The 21,964-nt window shown below is 40.9% G+C and overlaps 1 protein-coding gene across 6 annotated transcripts in view; it reads right to left on the bottom strand.

The window, feature by feature from the left end:
• LOC113933973 (centromere protein P) overlaps positions 1-21,944 on the bottom strand; it is a 228,381-nt gene extending 206,437 nt beyond the window's left edge. For 2 of the 6 annotated variants that reach the window (XM_027614371.2, XM_027614377.2), the window contains exons 1-2: positions 21,555-21,944; positions 600-781 (exon numbers count right to left, since the gene is read on the bottom strand). In XM_027614371.2, the coding sequence (XP_027470172.2) occupies positions 600-781; positions 21,555-21,661 (289 nt within the window). In that variant the 5' untranslated portion in view covers positions 21,662-21,944. Of the gene's footprint in view, positions 1-599; positions 782-19,511; positions 19,615-19,654; positions 19,692-19,736; positions 19,956-21,220; positions 21,351-21,554 lie in introns of those variants that run through there. The other 4 variants (XM_035723431.1, XM_027614374.2, XM_027614375.2 and 1 more) reach the window with 4 other exon arrangements.
• Positions 21,945-21,964: the final 20 nt, after the last annotated feature.

Below are 21,964 nucleotides of genomic sequence, written 5' to 3' on the forward strand. Positions count from 1 at the left end.
ACATTCTGAGTAGGCAGCACCAAGTACCTCTGCAGATGAGGTCAACTTAGGAAGACTCAAAGCGGGAAGACTAAGATTTCTGCACCAGCAGACTTACAACTGGCCTAAGCTCACTCTCCCATCCTCTCCGTATTCCATCTCTTCCTCTCAAGTATCTGAGGTGCCTAAAGTCTGTCACCCATTTTTGTTTGTATTTCAGACTTCCACTGAGGTGAACTACCCAAGACCCTCTGAGGATCAACTCACTATCATTCCAGTCATGAGGGTTATGTCAGTGGAAAAGTCAGGAAGCAATTCCAAAAGTGACTCCTTTTTTTTTTTTTTTTTTTTTAAGATTTTATATATTTGAGAGAGAGTGAGTACAAGTGCGGAGGGGAGGGGGCAGAAGGAGAAGCAGGCTCCCCACTAAGCAGGGAGCCTGACGTGGGGCTTAATTCCAGATCATGACCTGAGGTGAAATCAAGAGTCGAACACTTAACCAACTGAGCAGCCCAGGTGCTCCTACCTTGTAGAATTTTAATTCAATGCCACGACAACCAATTTCTTATGCATAATAAGGAAAGCTTCAGCTTCACTTCTAAATTAAAATTAATGCTTACTCTTTTCTTTCTTCTCAGTGTTTGTAAGGTCCTCTGTCTTCATGGAGTAATTTCTTATACTGATGCCAGTAAGTGTACTTAGAAAACGAAGTTCTGATTCTAAATGTCCAAGATGACTTCTCAGATCTTTTGAGGAGGCCCATCCTTCAGAATCTGACTGATACATTTCTCGAAGTGATTTTCTAAAAAGCAAATATAACAAATAATTACTCCAATGAAGAAACCACTAAAAAGTGTTTTATCTAATAACTACAAATTTCTTAAACCATTTCCATTTTGTCTTTCTTACTTTCTTCCCATGAAAACTGCCTGATTTTTCTCAAAACCAGTGTGGCTACTAACACTGTGATTTTTAATCTCAAATGAACACAAAGCTAACTAAATTATACTATTATATTTCTACCTATTACGAACAAGTGTAAAATACATTATAACAGGAGTACGATGCAACACTAAAGTGTCTTTTGGGGTGGGGGTGGGTTAGCCTGGTGATGGGTATTAAAGAGGGCACATACTGAATGGAGCACTGGGTGTTATACGCAAACAATGAATCATGGAACACTACCATCAATAAATTAACTAATTAAAAAAATAAAATGTTTTTTTTTAAGGTAGAATCTTTAAAATATTCCAAACTAAATGTCTGATATCCCAAGTCATCTCAAATTATTTTTTTAAGCAGGCTCCATGCCCAGTGTGGAGCTCAACATGGGGCTTGAACTCAAGACCCTGAGATCAAGACCTGAACCAAAATCAAGTCAGACGCTCAACCGACTGAGCCACCCAGACAATCCTTAACTCTAACCTCTAAAACAAGTAAAGTATCACAGAGCATTTAATAGTAAGAAAGAGTCGCAGGAAATCTAATACAGGGAGTAAAATTCCAAAGGATTAAGAACTAGCATAATCTCCTAAAAACACTATAATCAGATATTCTTCATTGAGAAAAAAACTCAGTATCCTTGAAAAAGACTAAAATTTCAGCGAATGAATACATTGCATGTTAATGCACTTTTTTTTGGGTCATCTTTTATTGCCCTCATGCTCTGCTCCATTCTACACTGCTGGCTTCTGCCATCTTAATACCTGCCTTCCTTGGATTCCAGGGCATGATTACCATGATTCTCATCTTACATCTTGGGTCCTCCACTGTTCCTGCTTCTTGCAATCATCTACAGAAGAAACCTTAACACTCTTGTTCCTGCTGACCTAAATATGCATTCTCTCATTCTAGAGGAAAACTCAGTCATCAATCTCAACTCCTCTATGTCAGTAACTCCTCAATCATACCTCTAATCATATATCTCTACTTCCTGCACAGATTTAGCTTGCTAACCCAACAAATGTTTTTTTTTTTTTAAGATTTTATTTATTTATTCATGAGAGACAGAGACAGAGAGAGAGAGGCAGAGGGAAAAGCAGGCTCCCAAGGAGCAGGGAGCCCCATGTGGGACTCAATCCCAGGACCCTGGGTTCATGACCTGAGCCGAAGGCAGATGCTTAACCATCTGAGCCACCCAGGCTCCCCCAACAAATGGTTTTTAATCAAAATTGCTTTTCTACCATATTTCCCTACTTCTGTTAGTGATAAAATCTGTCCCTTGATAGCTCAGGCTCCTATCATTGGAGTCACCCTTGGCTCTGTTAATCCCTTCACATCTGGATTTGCTGCCATACTTTCTGCTCTGTCAGAGCTATCCCTCCCTTTCTATTCTTAATTCTACTACATTCGCTGATGCTCTTATGACGAGGTCTACAAGAAATAACCTAGCTCTGTATCGTTTACACTGGAGATCTAATACTTGTGTAAAGTCTACAAATTTTTTTTAAGTTTTCTTTTAATGTTGGGGCGCCTGAGTGGCTCAGTTGAGTAAGCGTCTGCCTTCAGCTCAGGTCATGATCCCAGGGTCCTGGGATTGAGCCCCACATCAGGCTCCCTGCTCAGTGGGGAGCCTGCTTCTCCCTCTCCCTCTGTTGCTCCTCTTGCTTGTGCTTGCTGTCAAATAAATAAAATCTTTTAAAAAAATTTGTTTTAATGTTAATTGAAAATATTTAAGTATATTCTATATCATCTGAGAGACTACCACATGTTATTTGTATTTGCTCTCATTAAGTGATTTTTAAAAATTACTTTAAGAGGCGTCTGGGTGGCTCAGTTAAGCATCTGACTCTTGATTTTGGCTCAGGTCGTGATCTCAGGGTTGATCTCAGGTAAGATCGAGCTATGCATCTGGCTCTGTGCTGAGCAAGGAGTCTGCTTGAGATTCTCTCTCTCCCTCTCTCCCCCACCCCCACTTGCACATGCACTGTCTCTCTGAATAAATCTTTAAAAAAAAAAAAAACTACTTCACGCTGAGAACACTAATGAAAGCAAGAAGTAATCTTCATATATAAATGATAAATTCCTGACAAGCAAATACCAAGTATCACAGAAAACTATGAATGAAAACTCCAAGGCGTTTCCAACAGAGCAAACTGATGAAAGAACTAAAGCATCACACTGAAAGACAGATAATGCAGAATCCAAAAAAGAACTTGCAGCTGAGAAAGGAGAGAATGGGGAGTTATTGTTTAATGGGTAGAGAGACTCACTTTGGGATGATGAAAAAGTTCTAGAGATGAACAGTGGTGACGGATGCATGACAATATGATAGTACTTAATACAACTGAACTGCATACTTAAAAAAGGCTAAACAATAAATTTTTATGTTATGTATATTTTATCATACACCAAAAGAGACAAACTGTATATTTTCACAGAAGTGATTTACTTTGAGCAAAATATTATTAGTCCATTTCAATTAATGACATGAGTTTCAATGATTTGTGGAGTTATACATTTTATTGGCTTTGTAGTTTTGTTTATTGCTTGTTAATTCATCTTGGCATAATTTTTCTTGGTCAAAATTAAGAGTTTCACAAGAAAGTTTTTTAAGACAAATTTACAAAAGACCTGATTTTATTTAAGATTTTATTTATTTGACAGAGAGATACACAGCGAGAGAGGGAACACAAGCAGGAGAGTGGGAGAGGGAGAAGCAGGCTTCCCCACTGAGCAGGAAGCCTGATGCGGGGCTCAATCCCAGGACCCTGGGATCATGACCTGAGCTGAAGGCAGACGCTTAATGACTGAGCCACCCAGGCACCCCAAAAAAGACCTGATTTTAAAAGTCAATGATTTAGGATTCTGGGAAGCTGGTAGAGTAGGAAGCACCAGGAACTGCTTCCCCACCTAAACAATAATTGCACTGGCAAATCTATCTGATAAAACTTTTGTAAACCTGTGGAGTCTGCTGAAGGCTTACAACTTCAGGGTTATATATGTATTAGCTGTATTAGACAACTAACTTTAAGACAACAGTCCTCAAGTTGCTCAAAGAAATAGAAGAAACATGAAGAAATAGAAGATATGAAGGAAATTAAGAAAATGATGTATGAACCAAATGGAAACTTCAATAAAGAGATAAAAAATCCTAAAAAGAAACCAAAAAGGAATTCTGTAGCCAAAAGGCACAATAATTTTTCATTTCAGAAAAATTCACTAGAGGGATTCAAAGGCAGATGTAAACAGGCAGAGGAATCAGTGATTCTGATGACAAGACAACAGACATTACTGAGGCTGAGGTCTAGAAAGGAAAAAGACTGAAAAGAGGAACAAAACATAAAGGATCTGAGGGACACCATCAAAAGGACAAAGATACACATCATGGGAGTCCCAGAAGACAGAAAGAGGTAGACAAAACATCTGAAGAAATAATGACTGAAAAATATTATGAATGACATTAATATGAAAATACAAGACATTCAACAAACTCCAGAATGAACTCAAAGAGACTCACACCAAGATGTAATCAAATTTTCAAAAGCCAATCATAAAGATGAACCTGAAAGCATCAAGAAAAAAGCAAACCATCACATACAAGGGCTCCTCAATAAGATATGAGATTTCCCATCAGAAATTTTGGGTGCCAGAACACAGCGGGCCTATAGAGTAAAAGTGCTAAACAAAACAAAAACCAAAAACAACAACAACAAAACCCCACACAAAAACTGAACCAACAATCCTATGTATACCTCAGCTTATTGTGCTTTATAGTGCTTCCCAAATATTGCATTCTTCCTGAAGGCTTGTGGCAATCCTATGTTGAACAGTCTATTGGTGCCATCTTTTCCAACAGTATTTGCTCACTTTGTGTCTATCACATTTTGGTAATTCTCACAATATCTCAAACTTTTTCATTATTATTACATTTGTTATGGTGATCTATGATTAGTGAATAGGATTCACTAAAAGTCCAGATGATGGTGATCATTTTTAGCAAAGAAGTATTTTTCAATTAAGGTATGAACATTTTTTCTTTAGACATGACATAGCACACTTAAGACTTTAGTAGAGTGTAAACATAAGTTTGTATGTACTAGGAAACCAAAAAATTCACTTGACTAGTTTTATTGTGAAACTTGCTTTATTGCAGGGGTCTGGAACTGAACTCACAATATTTCTGAGTTATGCCTGTATCTGGCAAAAGTGTCCTCAAAAAGTGAGGAAGAAATTAAGACATTTCCAATAAAAACCAAGGGATTTTGTTATCACTAGACCTATCATACAAGAGACATTCAAGAGAGTCCTGTAAGATAAAAGCACACTAGACTAACCTGACACCATATGAAGAAATAAAGATCTCGACATAAGTAATACAGGGGCAATTGCAAAATCTAGTATTATTCTTGTAAGTTTACTACTGCATTTAAATCCTATATGATTTAGGGGCACCTGGGTAGCTCAGTCATTGGGCATCTGCCTTCGGCTCAGGTCATGATCCCGGGGTCCTGGGATCGAGCCCCGCATCTGGCTCCCTGCTCGGTGGAAGGCCTGCTTCTCCCTCTCCTACTCCCCCTGCTTGTAGTCCCTCTCTCGCTGTGTCTCTGTCAAATAAATAAAATCTTAAAAAAAAAATAATAATCCTATATGATTTAAGAGATTACCATTTTTTTTAAAATTATATCTAGGGTGCCTGGGTAGCTCAGTTGGTTAAGTGTCTGACTCTTCGTTAAGCGTCTGCCTTCGGCTCAGGTCATGATCCCGGGGTCCTGGGATGGAGCCCCGCATTGGGCTCCCTGCTCCATGGGAAGCCTGCTTCTCCCTCTCCCACTCCCCCTGCTTGTGTTCCCTCTCTCGCTGTGTTTCTCTGTCAAATAAATAAATAAAATCTTAAAAAAAAAAAAGTGTCTGACTCTTGGTCTCAGCTCAGGTCTTGATCCCAAGGTTGTGGGTTCAAGCTCCGCACTGGGCTCCACGCTGGGCGTGGAGCCTACTTAAAAAAATACACACACACACACACACACACACACACACACACACACACACAGAGAAAGCTCTATTATTTTCACTTTTATTTTTAACTTCAAATCTTGTTTCCTACAAAATTTGAGAAAGAAATACATTTAAAAAATTAAGTAAGTTTTTGTTTGGGGGCACAAATGTATTAAGATGTAATTTTGTAACAACAAAAACCATAAAGGGTGGGGACAAAGCTATATAGAGACAGAATTTTTTTATGTTATTGAAATGTGACTGTTATAAATTCAAATTAGAGTATTGTAACTTTAGGATGTTAAGTGTAATCCCTCTGGTAACCATGAAGAAAACAGCTACAGAATATTTACAAAAGGAAATGAGGAAGGAATTTAAATGGTTCACTCCAAAAAATCAACTACCCAAAAGAAGACATAAATGCAGGAAATGAAAGACAAAAAGGTTTAAGGGCATATAAGAAAAAAATGAGAGGTAAGTCTCTCATTAGTCCTTAAATATAAATACAGTATGTTCTCCAAACAAAAGAGATTGGTAGAATGGATACAAACACACAATCCAATCATATGCTGTCTAAAAAAGAATCACTTTAGATCCAAACATACAATTATTTTTAAGATTTTTTAAATTTATTTATTTTGTCAGAGAGAGAGAGCACAAGCAGGGGGAGAGGCAGGAAGAGGGAGAAGCAGGCTCCCGACCTAGCAAGGAGCTTGATGCGGACTCAATCCAGGACCCTGGGATCATGACCCGAGCCAAAGGCAGACACCCAACCGACCAAGCCACCCAGGCATGCCACCAAAGATACAACTGAAAGTGAAAGGATGGAAGAGAATTCCATGCAAAAAGTAACCAAAAGAGAGTAGGGGTAGGTATACTAATATCAGATCAGACAAAATAGACTGAATCAAAAAAGGTTACAAGAGACGAAAAAAACATTATACATTAATGGAAGATTCAATTCAGCAAGATGTAAGAATTACAAACATTTACACACCTCATGGCAGACTATCAAAATATACAAAATGTAAAAATGTACAGAACTAAAAGGAGAATAGCTCTACAATAACGGTTGGAGTTGCAGTTTAAGATGGCAATATAAGAGGGTTCAGAACTCACATCCTGCCACAGACACATGGCATCTACACCTACATAGAGTAATTTCCTCTGAAAGAAACCCAAAAACTAGCTGAGTGATTCTTACACATTGGGCAAATAAGAAAAAAATAAAAATCCAAATGGATAGGAGGTTGATTACACAATCTCAGCATAAACATCATTCCCAATGTGGCAGTGAGCAATTAAGAGAGCTAACAACCCTGAGCTGCTCCCTGAGGAGCAAAAAGTTTCAACACCACAACCGGTAACCCCACTTTTAAGACCAGACCCTGAGAGACAAGCCTCCAAAACATCTAGCTTTGAGAACCAACAGAATCTGCATCTGTGAGACCCACAAGGCTACAGCAAACTGAGACCAGTTCTTAAAGGGCTCACATGCACTGACTCACCCACCAAAGGACCCAGAGTAGAACCAGCCAACAAATCAGACCAGTACTTCTGCAAAAAAGGCCTACTGTCCTAATCATAAAACTTCAGCCTGAAGGGCAAGCTTCTAATTTAACACACCATCTAGGGCCCAACTACAATCTTTTCCAAAAACTGAATGGGCAACAGGTACCATCTTCACGCTCTCCCTCTGCCAGGCCAGATGTTTTGTTTCCAAAAGCTTGTATACACATCTGTACCCCAACTTTTACACCTCTGGCCCAGAGAACACATTCCTTCATAACCAAACTCTGGTGGCCAGTGTGGCTTGTGTTCATGGGTTCAACAGGAAGTAGTGAGCAAAGAAACTTATCTTGGTTGTCATACCATTAACACTCCGTACATAGGGCACAGACAGAAAAACCCACCCAACTCCTAGTCCTTCCTCTGATTGAGGCGTATTCACATACTTTAAAAGCTGCTGCCTGAGGGTATGGTTCAAATCAGCCTGAACCTAGTAGCTGACTGTTCCCACTTTGGGACACTGACAGTCTTGTCATACTCTCAATTCCTGAGAGTCACTAAGAATAGAGTAGGCTACTAGGATAATCACAAAGGTTTGACAGACAACCAAGACCAAAAGCAGGACTGAACAATAAAGCTCATCTACTACACAAAGCCACACCTACAAAACCGCAGAATATGGCTGTTTGATCTAGTGCAGAAACACAGTCACAGAAAATGAAATAGAAAAATATGTCCAAAATGAAGGAATAAGATAAAACCTCAGAAATAGACCCAAATGAAATGGAAATTGGTCAAAAGGTGAGAATTTCAACAAAAGAGATAGAAAATATAAGAAAATACCAAACAGAAGTCACAGAACAGATAACTACAATAACTGAACTAAATTATTCAATAGAGAAGTTCAACATCAGAATAGATAAATCAAAAGAAATTATCAGTGAACTTGAAGACAGGGTTGTGGAAGTTATGCAAACAGAGCAACAAAAAGGAAAAAGAAAAGAAAGAGAAGGTAGCTTAATGGGCTTTTGTGAAAATAATAAACTACCAATCAAGTTATAGGGGTCCCAGAAGGAGAAAAAGAGAAAGAGGCAGAAAATTTATTTGAAAAAGTAAATGAAAACTTACCTTTCTTTTCCCTGGGGAAAGAAAGAGAGATCCAGATCTAGTACGCCTAAAGCATACCAAATTAGATGAACCCAAAGACCCATGTCAAGACATTTTACAAAGTATCAGAAGTTAAAGACAAGGACAGAATCTTCAAAAACAGCAGAAAAAAAGAAAACTTGTTTTGGGAACCCCATAAAACGATAAGCAGATTTCAGCAACAACATTGTAGGTCAGAAGAAAGTGGTATGATTTATCTAAAATGATGAAAGGGAAAAAAAGTCAATCAACAATACTCTATCTGACAAAGTTATCCTTCAGAACTAAAGGAAAGAGAGAGCTTTTTCAAACAAGAAAAGCTAAAGGAATTCATCACCACCAGACTGGCCTTACAAGGAATACTAAAGGACTTCTTTAAACTGATAGAAAAGGAAGCTAATTCGTAACAGGAAAACATGAAATTATAAATTATAAATCCCACTGGAAAGGTAAATATATAGAAAAATTCTGAATGATCTAATGGTGTAATGATGGTGAGTTAATCACTTATAAAGTAAAAGTAGTAAAAATAACTATATAATAATTTGACACAAGATACACAAGATAAAAGATCTAAACTGTAACATCAAAAACATAATATGTGGGGTAGAAGAGTAAAAATGTAGAGCTTTACAATGCATTTGAAGTTATCAATTTAAAATAGATAGTCATAAATACAAAATGTTTTAAGTACCCACCATGGTAACTACCATGGAAACACCTATATTACAAAGGATAGTAAGAAAGGAATTTAAACATATCACTACAGGAAACCATCAAATCACAAAGGACAGAATGAGAGGAATAAAGTAATAAGAAAACCACCAGAAAACAATAAAATGGCAGTATATACACACCTATCAGTAATTACTTTAAATGTAAATGGACTAAATTCTCCAATCAAAAGACACAGAGTTGCTAAATGGATTAAAAAATACAAGACCCATCTATATGCTGCCTACAAGAGACTCACATCAGATATAAGGACACAGACTGAGAGTGAAGGGATGGAAAAAAGTATTCCATGCCAATGGAAACCAAAGGAAAGCTAGGGTACATACACTTTTATAAGGAAAAAAAGAGTTAGGGGTGCCTGGGTGACTCAGTAGGTTAAGCAACCAATTCTTGATTTCAACTCAGGTCATGATCTCAGCATCTTGGGAATGAGCCCCACATAAGGCTCCACACTGAGCACAGAGCCTGCTTAAGATTTGCTCTCTCCCAGGGTGCCTGGGTGGCTCAGTGGGTTGGGCATCTGACTCTTGATTTTGGCTCAGGTCATGGTCTCAGGATCATGACACTGAATCCCACACTGGGCTCCATGCTGAGCGTGGGGCCTGCTTAGGATTCTCTCTCTCCCTCTCTATCTGCCCCTCCCCCTCCGCATGCATGCTTTCTCTCTTAAAAAAAGACTTAAAGACAAAGATTGTAGTAAGAGACAAAGATGATCATTACCTAATGATAAAGGGATTAATCCAACAAGAGGATATAACATGCAAATATTTATGCACCCAATATAGGACTACCTAAATACATAAAGCAAATAACAGATCTAACAGGAGAAACAGCAATACAGTAACAGCAGGAACTTGAACACACCACGTTCATCAATGAATAGATCATCCAGATAGAAAATCATTAACAAAACAGTGACCTAAAACAATACTTTAGAGCACATTAACTTACACATACACAGAACCTTCTATCCAGAGAATACATTCTTTTCAAGCAGAAATGGAATATTCTCCAAGACAGGTCATATGTTAAGCCACAAAACACGTCTTAACTAATTTAAGATTGAAATCATATCAAGCAACTTTTTCCAAACACAATGGTTGAACCTAGAAATCAATTACAAGGAGAAAACTGGACAATTCACAAATACATGGAGATTAAACAACGTGCTACTGAGCAACCAACAGGTCAAAAAAAAAAAAAAAACAACCCTTGAGAGAAATGAATATGGAAATACAGCATTACAGACTAATGGGCTGCAGCAAAAATAATCCTAAGAGGGAAGTTCATAGCAGTAAATGCCTATCTTAAGAAACAAGAATCTCAATAAACAACCTAATTTTACACCTCAAGGAACTAGACAAGGTAAACAAATGAAGCCCAAAGTTAGCAGAAGAAATGATATAGCAAAGCTCTGGGCTGGGCAGCAGGAGGGGTGGTGGGGGAGACAGGACGGGATGGTGACAAACAGACTTAAAAACAACAACAATGAAATAGAAAGCTTGATTTTTTGAAAAGATAAACAAAATAGACAAAACATTAACTAGAATTACCAAGAGAATTAAAATAAAATCAGAAATGAAAGGAGATGTTACAACTGACACTACAGAAATACAGAAGATCATAACTACTATGAAAAATTATACACCAACGAACTGGCCAACTTAGAAGAAAATTCCCAGGAACATACAACTCCCAAGACAAAATCAGAGAGAAATAGAAAATGTAACCAAACCAATTATCAGTAAGGACATTTAGTTAGTAATCAAACCCTACTTACAAATAAAAGTCCAAAACTAGAGAGCTTCACTGGGGAATTCTACCAATAATTTTTAAGAGAATTAATATCAACCCTTCTCAAACTCTTCCAAAAAACAGAAGAGGAGTGAACACTTACAAACTCATCTTACGAGGCCAGGATTACCCTCATATCAAAACCAGACATAAACACTACAAGAAAATTACAAGCCAATATCCCAGATGAACATAGATGCAAAAATGCTCAACAAAGTATTAGCAAACTGAATTCAACAATACATTAAAAGGATCATACATCAGGAGCAAGTGGGATTTAGTCCAGGAATGCAAAGATGGTTCAACACTTGCAACAAACAAGATGATACACGACATTAACAAAATGAAGGATAATAATCATATGATCATCTCAATTGATGCAGAAAAAGCATATGACAAAATTTAACATCCATTTATGGTAAAACCTCTCAATAAAATAGGCCCAGAGGGAGCATATATCAACTTAATAAAGGCCATGTATGAGAAAACAACAGCTAACATCATACTCAATGGTGAAAAGCTGAAAGCTTTTCCTCCAAGATCAGGAACAAGGCAAGGATGCCCATTCTTGCCACATTGTTTCAACATAGAAGTCCTAGTCAGAAAAATCAGAGAAGGAAAAGAAATAAAAGAAATCCAACTGGGAAAGAAGAAATAAAACTATCACTATTTGAAGATGACATGCTATTCTAAATAGAAAACCCTAAAGAAACTACCAAAAAAAAAAAAAAAACATATATATACACACATATATATTAGAATAAACACATTCAGTAAAGTTGTGAAAACCAATATACAAAAATCTGTTGTTTCCATACACTAATAACTATCAGAAAGAGAAATTCAGAAAACAATCCCATTTACAATTACATCAAAAAGAATAATATACCTAGGAACAAATTTAACCAAGGAGGTGAAAATCTGTACCCTGAAAACTATAAAACATTGGTGAAAGAAACTGAAGGCACATGTTCATGGATTGGAAGAATTAATATTATTAAAATGTTCATACTACCCAAAGCAACATACAAATTCAATGTAATCCCCATCAAAATTCCAATGGCATTTTTCACAGAAATAGAAAAAATAATTCTAATATGTGTCTGGAAGCACAAAGACCCCAAATCGCTAAAACTATTCTGAGAAAGAACAAAGCTGGAGGCATCACACTTCCTGATTTCACACTATATTACAAGCTATCGTAATCAAAATAGTATGGTATTGGCATAAAAACAGACACACAGATCAATGGAACAGAATAAAGTACCCAGAAATAAAGGCATGCATATATGGTCAATTAATTTACAACAAAGGAGCCAAGAATATATAATGGGAAAAGAACGGTCTCTTCAACAAAAGTGGGAAAACTGGGTAGCCGATGCAAAAGAATGAAACTGGACCACTATCTTACACCATACACAAAAACTAACTCAAAATGGAATAAAGACTTGGACTAAAGATTTGAACCTGAAACTATGAAACTCCTAGAAGAAAGCAGAGGCAGTAAACTCCCTACATCAGTCTTGGTGCTGACTTTTTGGATTTGATACCAAAAGCAAATGCAACAAAAGCAAAAATGAGCAAGTGGGACTACAACAAACTAAACAATTTCTCTAAAGTCAAGGAAATCATCAGTAAAATGAAAAGGCTAACTATGGAATGGGAGAAAATATTTGCAAATCATGTTATCTGCCAAGGAGTTAACATCCAAAATATATAAAGAATTCATATAACTCGGTAGCAAAAAAAAAAAAAAATTAAAAAATGGGCAGATGGGGCACCTGCGTGGCTCAGTTAAGTGTCTGACTCTAGATTTCAGTTCAGGTCATGATCTCAGGGTGGTGAGAAGGAGCCTGCTTAAGATTCGCTCTTCCCCCCTCTCCATGTGCCCCTCCCCCCAACATGCACACACTCACTTTCTCTAAAAAATAAAGGGGAGAGGGCAGAGAATCTGAATAGAAATTTTTCCAAAGAAGATATATGGCTGGCCAACAGGTACATACAAAAGATTCTCAACATCACTAGTCATCAACAGAAGTGCAAATCAAAACCACAATGAGGTATATCACCTCACACCTACCTGTCAGAATGGCTATTATCATAAACATAAGAAATAAAAAGTTAGCAAGAATGTGGAGAAAAGGGAATCCTTCTGCAGAGTTGGTAGTAATATAAATTGGTATAGCCAGTATAGAAAACAGTATGAAGGTTCCTCAAAAAATTAAAAATAGAAGTACCCTATGAGCCAGCAATTCTACTTCTGGGTATTTATCTGAATGAAACAAAAACACTAAGATATATGCATCCTCACGTTCACTGTAGAATTACTTACAATAGCCAAGACATGGAAACAACTTAACTGTCAAGAGATATATGAACAAAGAAGATGTGGTGTATATTATAAAAGTGAATGATATTCAGCCACATAAAAAGAAGAAAATTCTGCCATTTGTCCAAGGACCAAGGATGGTCCTTGAGGGCATTGTTAAATGAATTAAGTCAGATTGAGATAGACAAACATTATACAATCTCACTTATATATGGAATCTTAAAAACCCCAAACTCATAGAAATAGAAAGGAGACTGATGGTTGCCAGGGGCAAGAGTGAGGGGGTTTGGGAAAATGGGTGAAGGTGGTCAAAGGGTAAAATTAAAAAGGCCTGGGGATATAATGTACACTGTGATGACTATAATTAATAATGTATTGTACATTTGAAGGTTGATAGGTTAGTAAATCTTAAAACTTCATATCACAAGAAAAAAAAACTTGTAACTATGTGTGTATGGATGTTAACTAGACTCAATGTCATAATCATTTTGTAATATGTACAACTATCAAATCATTATGTTATACACCTGAAGCTAATATCTTATATGTCAACTACACCTCAATAAAAAACAAAATAATAATTGGAGACTTCAATGCCCCATTCACAATAATGTATAGAACAACTAGACAGAGGATAAATAAGGAAAGAGTAGTAGAAATAACACAATAAACCAATTTGATCTAACAGACATATACAGAACATTCTACACGACAGATCTAACAGACATATATAAATTCTTCACAAGTACACGTGGGACATTTTCCAGGACAGAGCATATACTGGGCAACAAATTAAGTCTCTATTTTTTTTTTTAAAGATTTATTTATTTGACAGTGAGAGAGAGAGCGCGCGCACAAGCAAGGGGAGCGGTAGACAGAGGGAGAGGGAGGAGGCTCCCCACTGAGCAGAGAGCTTGATGCGGGGCTTGATCCTGGGACCCGGGGAGCATGACTGGAGATGAAGGCAGACACTTAACTGACTGAGCCTCCGAGGCGCCCCAAATCTCTATGTACTTTAAATATACTTATCCATACAAAGTATCTTCTCCAACCACAGTGGTATGAGGTTAGATATCAATAACAGAAGGAAAACTGAAAAATTCACAAAACTATGGAAATTAACACACTTTTAAACAATCAACAGACTCAAGAAGAAATCACAAGGGAAATGAGAAAATAGTTAAAGACAAAAATGAAAATACAATATACCAGAATTTAAGGAACATGGCAGAAGATGTACAAAGGGGGGGGGCATTTATAGCTACACACACTTAAAATATAAGATCCCAAATTAACAACCTAATATTACAACTAGAAAAAGAATGAACTAAACCAAAGCCAGCAGAAAGGAAAATAAAGATTAGAGCAGAGAAATGAAATAGACAATAGAATGAAACCAAAAGTTGGCTCTTTGAAAGGATTAATAAAATTGACAAAACTTTAGCTGGACGGACTAAAAAAGACTGATAAGGGGCACCTGGCTGGCTTAGGCAGTAGAGCATGGGACTCTTGGTCTTGCGGTCATGAGTTCGAGCCCCATGCTGGGTGTAGAGTTTACTTAAAAACAAAACAAGACACAAATTACTAAAATTAGAAATGAAAGTAGGGACATGACCAATTCTACAAAAATAAAAAGGATTATGATAGTATTATGAATAGTTGTATGCCAATACACTGGATAACCTACATGAAATGGCTCAATTCCTAGAAATACAAAACCTACCAAGATTAAATCACAAAGAAATAAGAAATCTGAATATCAGACCTATAACTAGTATGATTGAATCCACAATCAAAAAACCTCTAACAAAGAAAAGCCCTGGACCTGATACCTACATGGGTGAATTCTATTAAACATTTAAATGAAAACTAACCAATCCTTTCCAAACTTCTCCAAAAAGTTTGAGAGAACACTTTGTAACTCATTTATCAGGCCAGCACAACTTTGATACGAAAGCCAGACAAAGACATTCCAAGAAAACTACAGACCAATATTACTTATGAATATTAATGTAAAAACTCTCAGCAAATTAGTAGTAAATAAAAATAAGCCTAATAAAGGGATTACACATCATGACTAAGTGGAATTTATTTCTGGAATACAAGTATGGTTCAAAATAGGATAACTGATCAATGTAATATACCACGTTAACAGAAAGGGAAAAAAAGACATGGTTATCTCAATGCAGAAAAAGCATTTGACAAAATTCAACGTATTTCAATGATAACATTAAAAAACTAGGAATAGAAGGAAATTATCTCAACATGATAAAAGCCATGTATGAAAAAAGGTAAAGATGTCCACCTTCACCACTGGAACACAGTTCTGAAAAGTCTAGGTAGAGCAATTAGGCAAGAAACAGAAATAAAAGGCATCCAAATTGGAAAAGAAGTAAAATTATCTGTGTTTACCAATGGTATAATCTTATATGTACAAAACCCTAAAGAGTCCACAAAAACAAGTGTTAGAATAAATGAATTCAGCAAAGTATCAGGATACGAAGTCACCACACAAAACTCAGATGAATCTTTATAAGCCAGCAATGAACAATCTGAAAGGCAAATTACAAAGACAATTCCATTTACAACAGCATCAAAAACAATACTTAGGAATTAACCTTAAGAAGGAATTTACTGGGGGTGCCTGGGTGGCTCAGTTGGTTAAGCAACTGCCTTTGGCTCAGGTCATGATCCTGGAGTCCCGGGATCGAGTCCCGCATCGGGCTCCCTGCTGAGCAGGGAGTCTGCTTCTCCCTCTGACCCTCCCCCCTCTCATGTACTCTATCTCATTCTCTCTCTCAAATAAATAAATATTTTTTTAAAAAAAGGAATTTACCTTAGGAAGCTAAAAGACTTGTACAATGAAAACCACAAAACATCGCTGAAAAAAAATTAAATTTGACATAAACACAGCTCATGTTAATGGACTGGAAGACATTATTAAAATGTCAATATTACCCCCAAGCAATCTACAGATTCAGTGCAATCCCTACCAAAATTCCAATGAGGATTTTTTGCAGGAATAGAAAAATCCATCCTAAAATTCATGTGGAATCCCAAGGGATCCCAAATAGGCAAAATAATCTTTATAAAGACCAAAACTGGAGGACTCACATTTCCTGATTTCAAAACTGAAAGGTACAGTAATCAAAACAGTATAGTACTGGCGTAAAGACAACAGATAGATGAATGGAATAGAATAAGGGAACCCAGAAATGAACCCTCACATATATGAGCACATGATTTTTGACAAGCTTGACAATACCATTCAAATGGTCCTGGAAAAACTGAATATCCATATGCAAAAGAATGAAGCTGGAACCCTCCTAACATCATATACAAAAATTACTCAAATTGGATCAAACACCTAAACGTAAGACCTAAAACAAAACTCTTGGAAGAAAACACTGGACAAAAGCTTCAAACATTGGCCAGGGCAATGATTTCTTGGATATAGCAGCAAAGGCACAGGTAAAAAAAAAAAAAAAATAGACAAATTGGACTTCATGAACATTTTTAAAAACTGTACATAAGACACTATCAAGAGAGTAAAAAGGCAACCCACAGAATGAAAAAAGATATTTGCTAATCATGTATGATAAAGGTTTAATCTCCAAATATGTAAATATTCCTAAAGTAACAAAAGCCAAACAACTGTTCAAAAATGGGCAAAGGACTTGAACAGACGTTTCTCCAAAGAGGACTGACTACAGTGTAAGATCTGACAATTGGCTTTTCTTATCCTAAAGCAAGTGCCTGACTTAAGCTTTGAATGCAGAGGCATCTGCTTCACCCTCTCTGAAGAAAGCTATTTCCAATGAACACAAAGCCAGACACAGGACTAAAGAGCCAGGCAGCCTTCCCACACTGAGAATCCTATGTTTTAGAGATCTTAGTTAATTTCACTAACTGACCCATTTGGGCCACTTGTTTTTCTCTTTCCTGTGCTATATTCCTACTCTTATGTTTTAAGTTAACCAATAAAACCCCGCCCTTGAAACCCTAGGCCCCCACCCTCAACGCCAGTAAAAGCAGAACCCCAGTCCTGTTATCTCATTCTGTCTCCCTCTCTGCACCAATTACCTGGTTGTGTAGCCCCCATGGCATGCCTTGTACACTCCAGGGCTTTTAAATAATCAACTACTTTTTTCTTCAGTTTTCTAAAGGTTTTTGTTGAAGGGCATCTTGCAATCGTAAGAACCACAAGGTTTGGTCCAATCATAACATAGGTTTGGAAAGGGGAAAGGTCCTTGGGAAGCTCACTAGTTCCAGGGATTTCTATTCAATAGCATTACCACAGATAGGCTGAGACTGGCCACAAAACAATGGCAATAGGGATGCCTGGGTGGCTCAGTTGGTTAAGTATCTGCCTTCGGCTCAGGTCATGATCCCAGCGTCCTGGGATCAAGTCCCACATCGGGCTCCTTGCTCGCCTGGGAGTCTGCTTCTCCCCCTGCTGTGCTCTCTCTCTCCCCCTAACAAATACATAAAATCTTGGGGGAAAAAAAAGAGAGCCAATAAATACATAAAAAGATGTTCAATATCACTGATTAGGGAACTGACCTCACACCTATTAGAATGGCTACTATAAAAGAAAAAAAACAAAATCGGCGAGGATGTAGAAAATCTGGAACCCTCGTGCAGTTGGTGGAATGTAAATGGTATAGCCACTGTGGAAAACAGTATGGGGGGGGGGGTCCTCAACAAATTAAAAACAGAATTACCATATGATACAGCAATTCCAATTCTTGGTACATATCTGTGGGAGTCAGGACAGACCTCTCTCAGAATGTGCCACTTTGGCATATGGATTATTTTGTGCTTAAGGCACCTGAGGCCCTACAGGCTCAAGAGAAACTTTTGTCCTCCTTTAACAACACAGAACAACCTAAACTGGGGGGTCTTTTCCAGAATAAGAGTTTAACAGATAAATTTTATCTGAGCCACCCATCTGTATGGTAGGACAAACACCTAATCACCAACATCTGCTCTTTTGCTGCCCTGTGAAGTGCATTCCTTTCCTCTGAAGTCCAGACCCCAAGCCCTTTTCCCTTCATTCAGAATGACATATATACCTCATTTTACCAGGCTTTCCATGTCTATGTGGTTTCCTTGAATGTATGCCTATTAAATTTTATTTTCTCCTGTTAATCTGTCTTGTATCAATTTGATTCTTAGTCCAGCTAGAAGACCTTTGAAGAGACAGGAATTCTTGCCACCCCACCCCCTCAACATATCCAAAAAACTGAAAGCAGGGTCTCAAAGAGAGATCTGTACACACCTCGTTGATACCAGCATTATTCACAATAGCAAAAATATGGAAGTAACCCAAACATCCATTGACAGATAAAAGGATAAACAAAATGTGGTATATACATACAAAGGAATATTATTTGGCTTGAAGAAAAAAGGAAATTCTGCATTATGCTATGACATGAACGAAACTTGAGAATAAACCAGTCACAAAAAGACAAATATGTATGAATCCGTTTATATGCAGTACCTAGAGATGTCAAATTCATAAGACAGGAAGCAGGACAATGGCTGCCAAGGACTAAGGGGAGTGGAGAAAGGGAAGTTCTAAAGTTTCAGTTTTACAAGATGAAAAGAGTAAGGGAGATGGGTGGTGGCGATAGTCCCTCAACATTATCAATGTACGTAATACCACTTATCTGTATGTAAAAAAGGTTAAGAGGACAAATTTTGTTACATTTTACCACACACAAAGCTTGGTACACCAGTTTTCCTTCTCCACCAGAGTAAAAAAAACTGCATGTTAAACCCAAACACCCTGGACTAACATGTAATGTCTTCTACAATCTGGATTCTTCCTACTTTCCCAACTGGATCATTGAGAAGGCATAAGATTACATGAATGGTCTACACACTATCCTGGGCTAACAATGACATCTTGTGGCCAGTAATCATTTTTCTGCACAGTATGACTAGGTGCTTCCCAAACTTGCAAATATACTTAAGTGGCGGGGGGGGGGTCTTGTTAAAATGCATATTGTGACTCAGCAGGTGGGGTGGGGCCAGGATCTGTACTTCCATGCAACCCCCGAGTAATGCTAATGCTTCTGACCTGGGGAGCAGCCCTGGAGCAGCAACAGGGTCTTCAGTTCATTGACAACTTCACTCGTGGAGGAACACAGGTGTTCCCTGGTCACCCACTTCCCTCCCCAGTTTACTGGTTACAGCTTCCTGTACTGTCATGATCCTACCCACCATGCCCGTGAGCATTTCCTTCTGAACTCCTTCCCATTTCTACTGATTCCTGTCCAGTAAGCGCAGGAGGATCTCTCTGCACCTGTGTCAAATCAGTCTCGACTGAGAAAATGAAGATCGTTTCTTCTTTCAAGCACCTTGCAGGTTTGAGACGACAGCATAATTGACCGACACAGAGCCTTTCCTCCCTCTTCAGTTAAGCAAAACGGCTGGGCTTCCAAGTTAGGTTCTTGGGTTCCCAACCCGCTCGGACCTAACAAACCTCCCTTCGGATCGTGGGCAAGCCACATCCCTTCTGTAAGTCTGTTCCCTTAACTCTAAAAGAGGGTTAACGATGGCACCTTCCTCTGGGCTGTCCTAGGCATTTCTCCCCCCCCCCACACACACACACCCGCGGACGCTCCCCCCCACGTACCTACAGGCTCTCCCCCCACACACACGCACCCGCGGACGCTCCCCCCCACGTACCTACAGGCTCTCCCCCCACACACACACACCCGCGGACGCTCCCCCCCACGTACCTACAGGCTCCCCCCCAACGTACCTACAGGCTCTCCCCCCACACACACCCGCGGACGCTCCCCCCCACGTACCTACAGGCTCCCCCCCCCACACACACACCCGCGGACGCTCCCCCCCACGTACCTACAGGCTCACCCCCCCACGTACCTACAGGCTCTCCCCCCCCACACGCACACCCGCGGACGCTCCCCCCCACGTACCTACAGGCTCTCCCCCCCACACACACACCCGCGGACGCTCCCCCCCACGTACCTACAGGCTCTCCCCCCCCACACACACACACCCACCCGCGACGCTCCCCCCCCCCCTCCCCCCCCACACACCTCCCCCCCCACACACACACCCCACGCTCCCCCCCACGTACCTACAGGCTCTCCCCCCCACACACACGCACCCGCGGACGCTCCCCCCCACACACACCCGCGGACGCTCCCCCCCACGTACCTACAGGCTCTCCCCCCACACACACACATCCGCGGACGCTCCCCCCCACGTACCTACAGGCTCTCCCCCCACACACACACACCCGCGGACGCTCCCCCACCACACACACCCGCGGACGCTCTCCCCCACATACCTACAGGCTCTCCCCCCACACACACACATCTGCGGACGCTCCCCCCCCACGTACCTACAGGCTCTCCCCCACACACACACACACCCGCGGACGCTCCCCCCCACGTACCTACAGGCTCTCCCCCCCCCACACACACACCCGCGGACGCTCCCCCCCCCCCCACGTACCTACAGGCTCTCCCCCCACACACACACACGGCGGACGCTCCCGCCCCCGACACACACCCCCGCGGACGCCCCACACACCTGCGGGCATTCTCCCCCACACACACGGCGGACGCTCCCGCCCCCCACACACACACTCGCGGGCGCTCCCCCACACACACCCGCGGACGCCCCACACACCTGCGGGCATTCTCCCACACACACCCGCGGACGCTCCCCCCCACACACACGGCGGACGCTCCCGCCCCCCACACACACCCCCGCGGACGCTCCCCCACACACCCCCGCGGACGCCCCACACACCTAGGGGCGCTCCCCCCCACACCCGCGAGCTCCCTTGACAGCCCGCGCAGCGCTCCCCGTCTCCTGCACATTTCCAGCCTCAGTTATTTCTCTAAAGGAGCCCCACTGTCAGTGTCAACTGCCCCCCTCAGGGGGCCCGCAGCGACACACGCCGGAAGCCGCACAGCCGCCCGCCCCGGAGCCTGCGAAGACTTCCGCTCTCCTCCGCCAGCCCGACACTTGGCTGCGGCGGGGCCAGGCGTGGACAGCGGAGCCCTCGGCGCCCGGGAGACGTGGGGGAGCGCGCGGCCGGCGGCGCCCTTCACCCGCCCCCAGGGACCGCGGGAGCACGTACTGCGCTCGCCAACTGTCTTCCCCCCGCCCCCGCGGTTCCTCGCACGCCCGCCGCAGGGCAGCGATCTCAGCCTCCAAGGCGCGGACCTCCGCCAGTTGAGCGTCCATGGCCCCGCGCGAACGAGCAGCGACCGGAGCGGTGCGCGCCTCGCCGGGCACTTCAAGCCTCCCGCGCTGCTGGCGCAGACCATCCGGGAACTCGGCGGGGAGGCGGGGGAGTGGGACCCCCGCGCGTGCCACCCGCGCCCGCGCGCACTGTCCCGGGCTGAGGCCGTCGCTGCGGTCCTGGCCCCAGCTGGCCCCCAGCGGTCCCTGCGCTCCGAGAGAGTTGGCTTGCTCCAACCCGAAGCCCCAGGGCGCGGCAGCCCACCCCGCTCCAGTGGACCTTGGATCCACCGGGCGAGTACGTCA

The sequence above is a fragment of the Zalophus californianus genome, chromosome 13, assembly GCF_009762305.2.
Source record: "Zalophus californianus isolate mZalCal1 chromosome 13, mZalCal1.pri.v2, whole genome shotgun sequence".
Lineage (NCBI taxonomy): Eukaryota > Metazoa > Chordata > Mammalia > Carnivora > Otariidae > Zalophus > Zalophus californianus.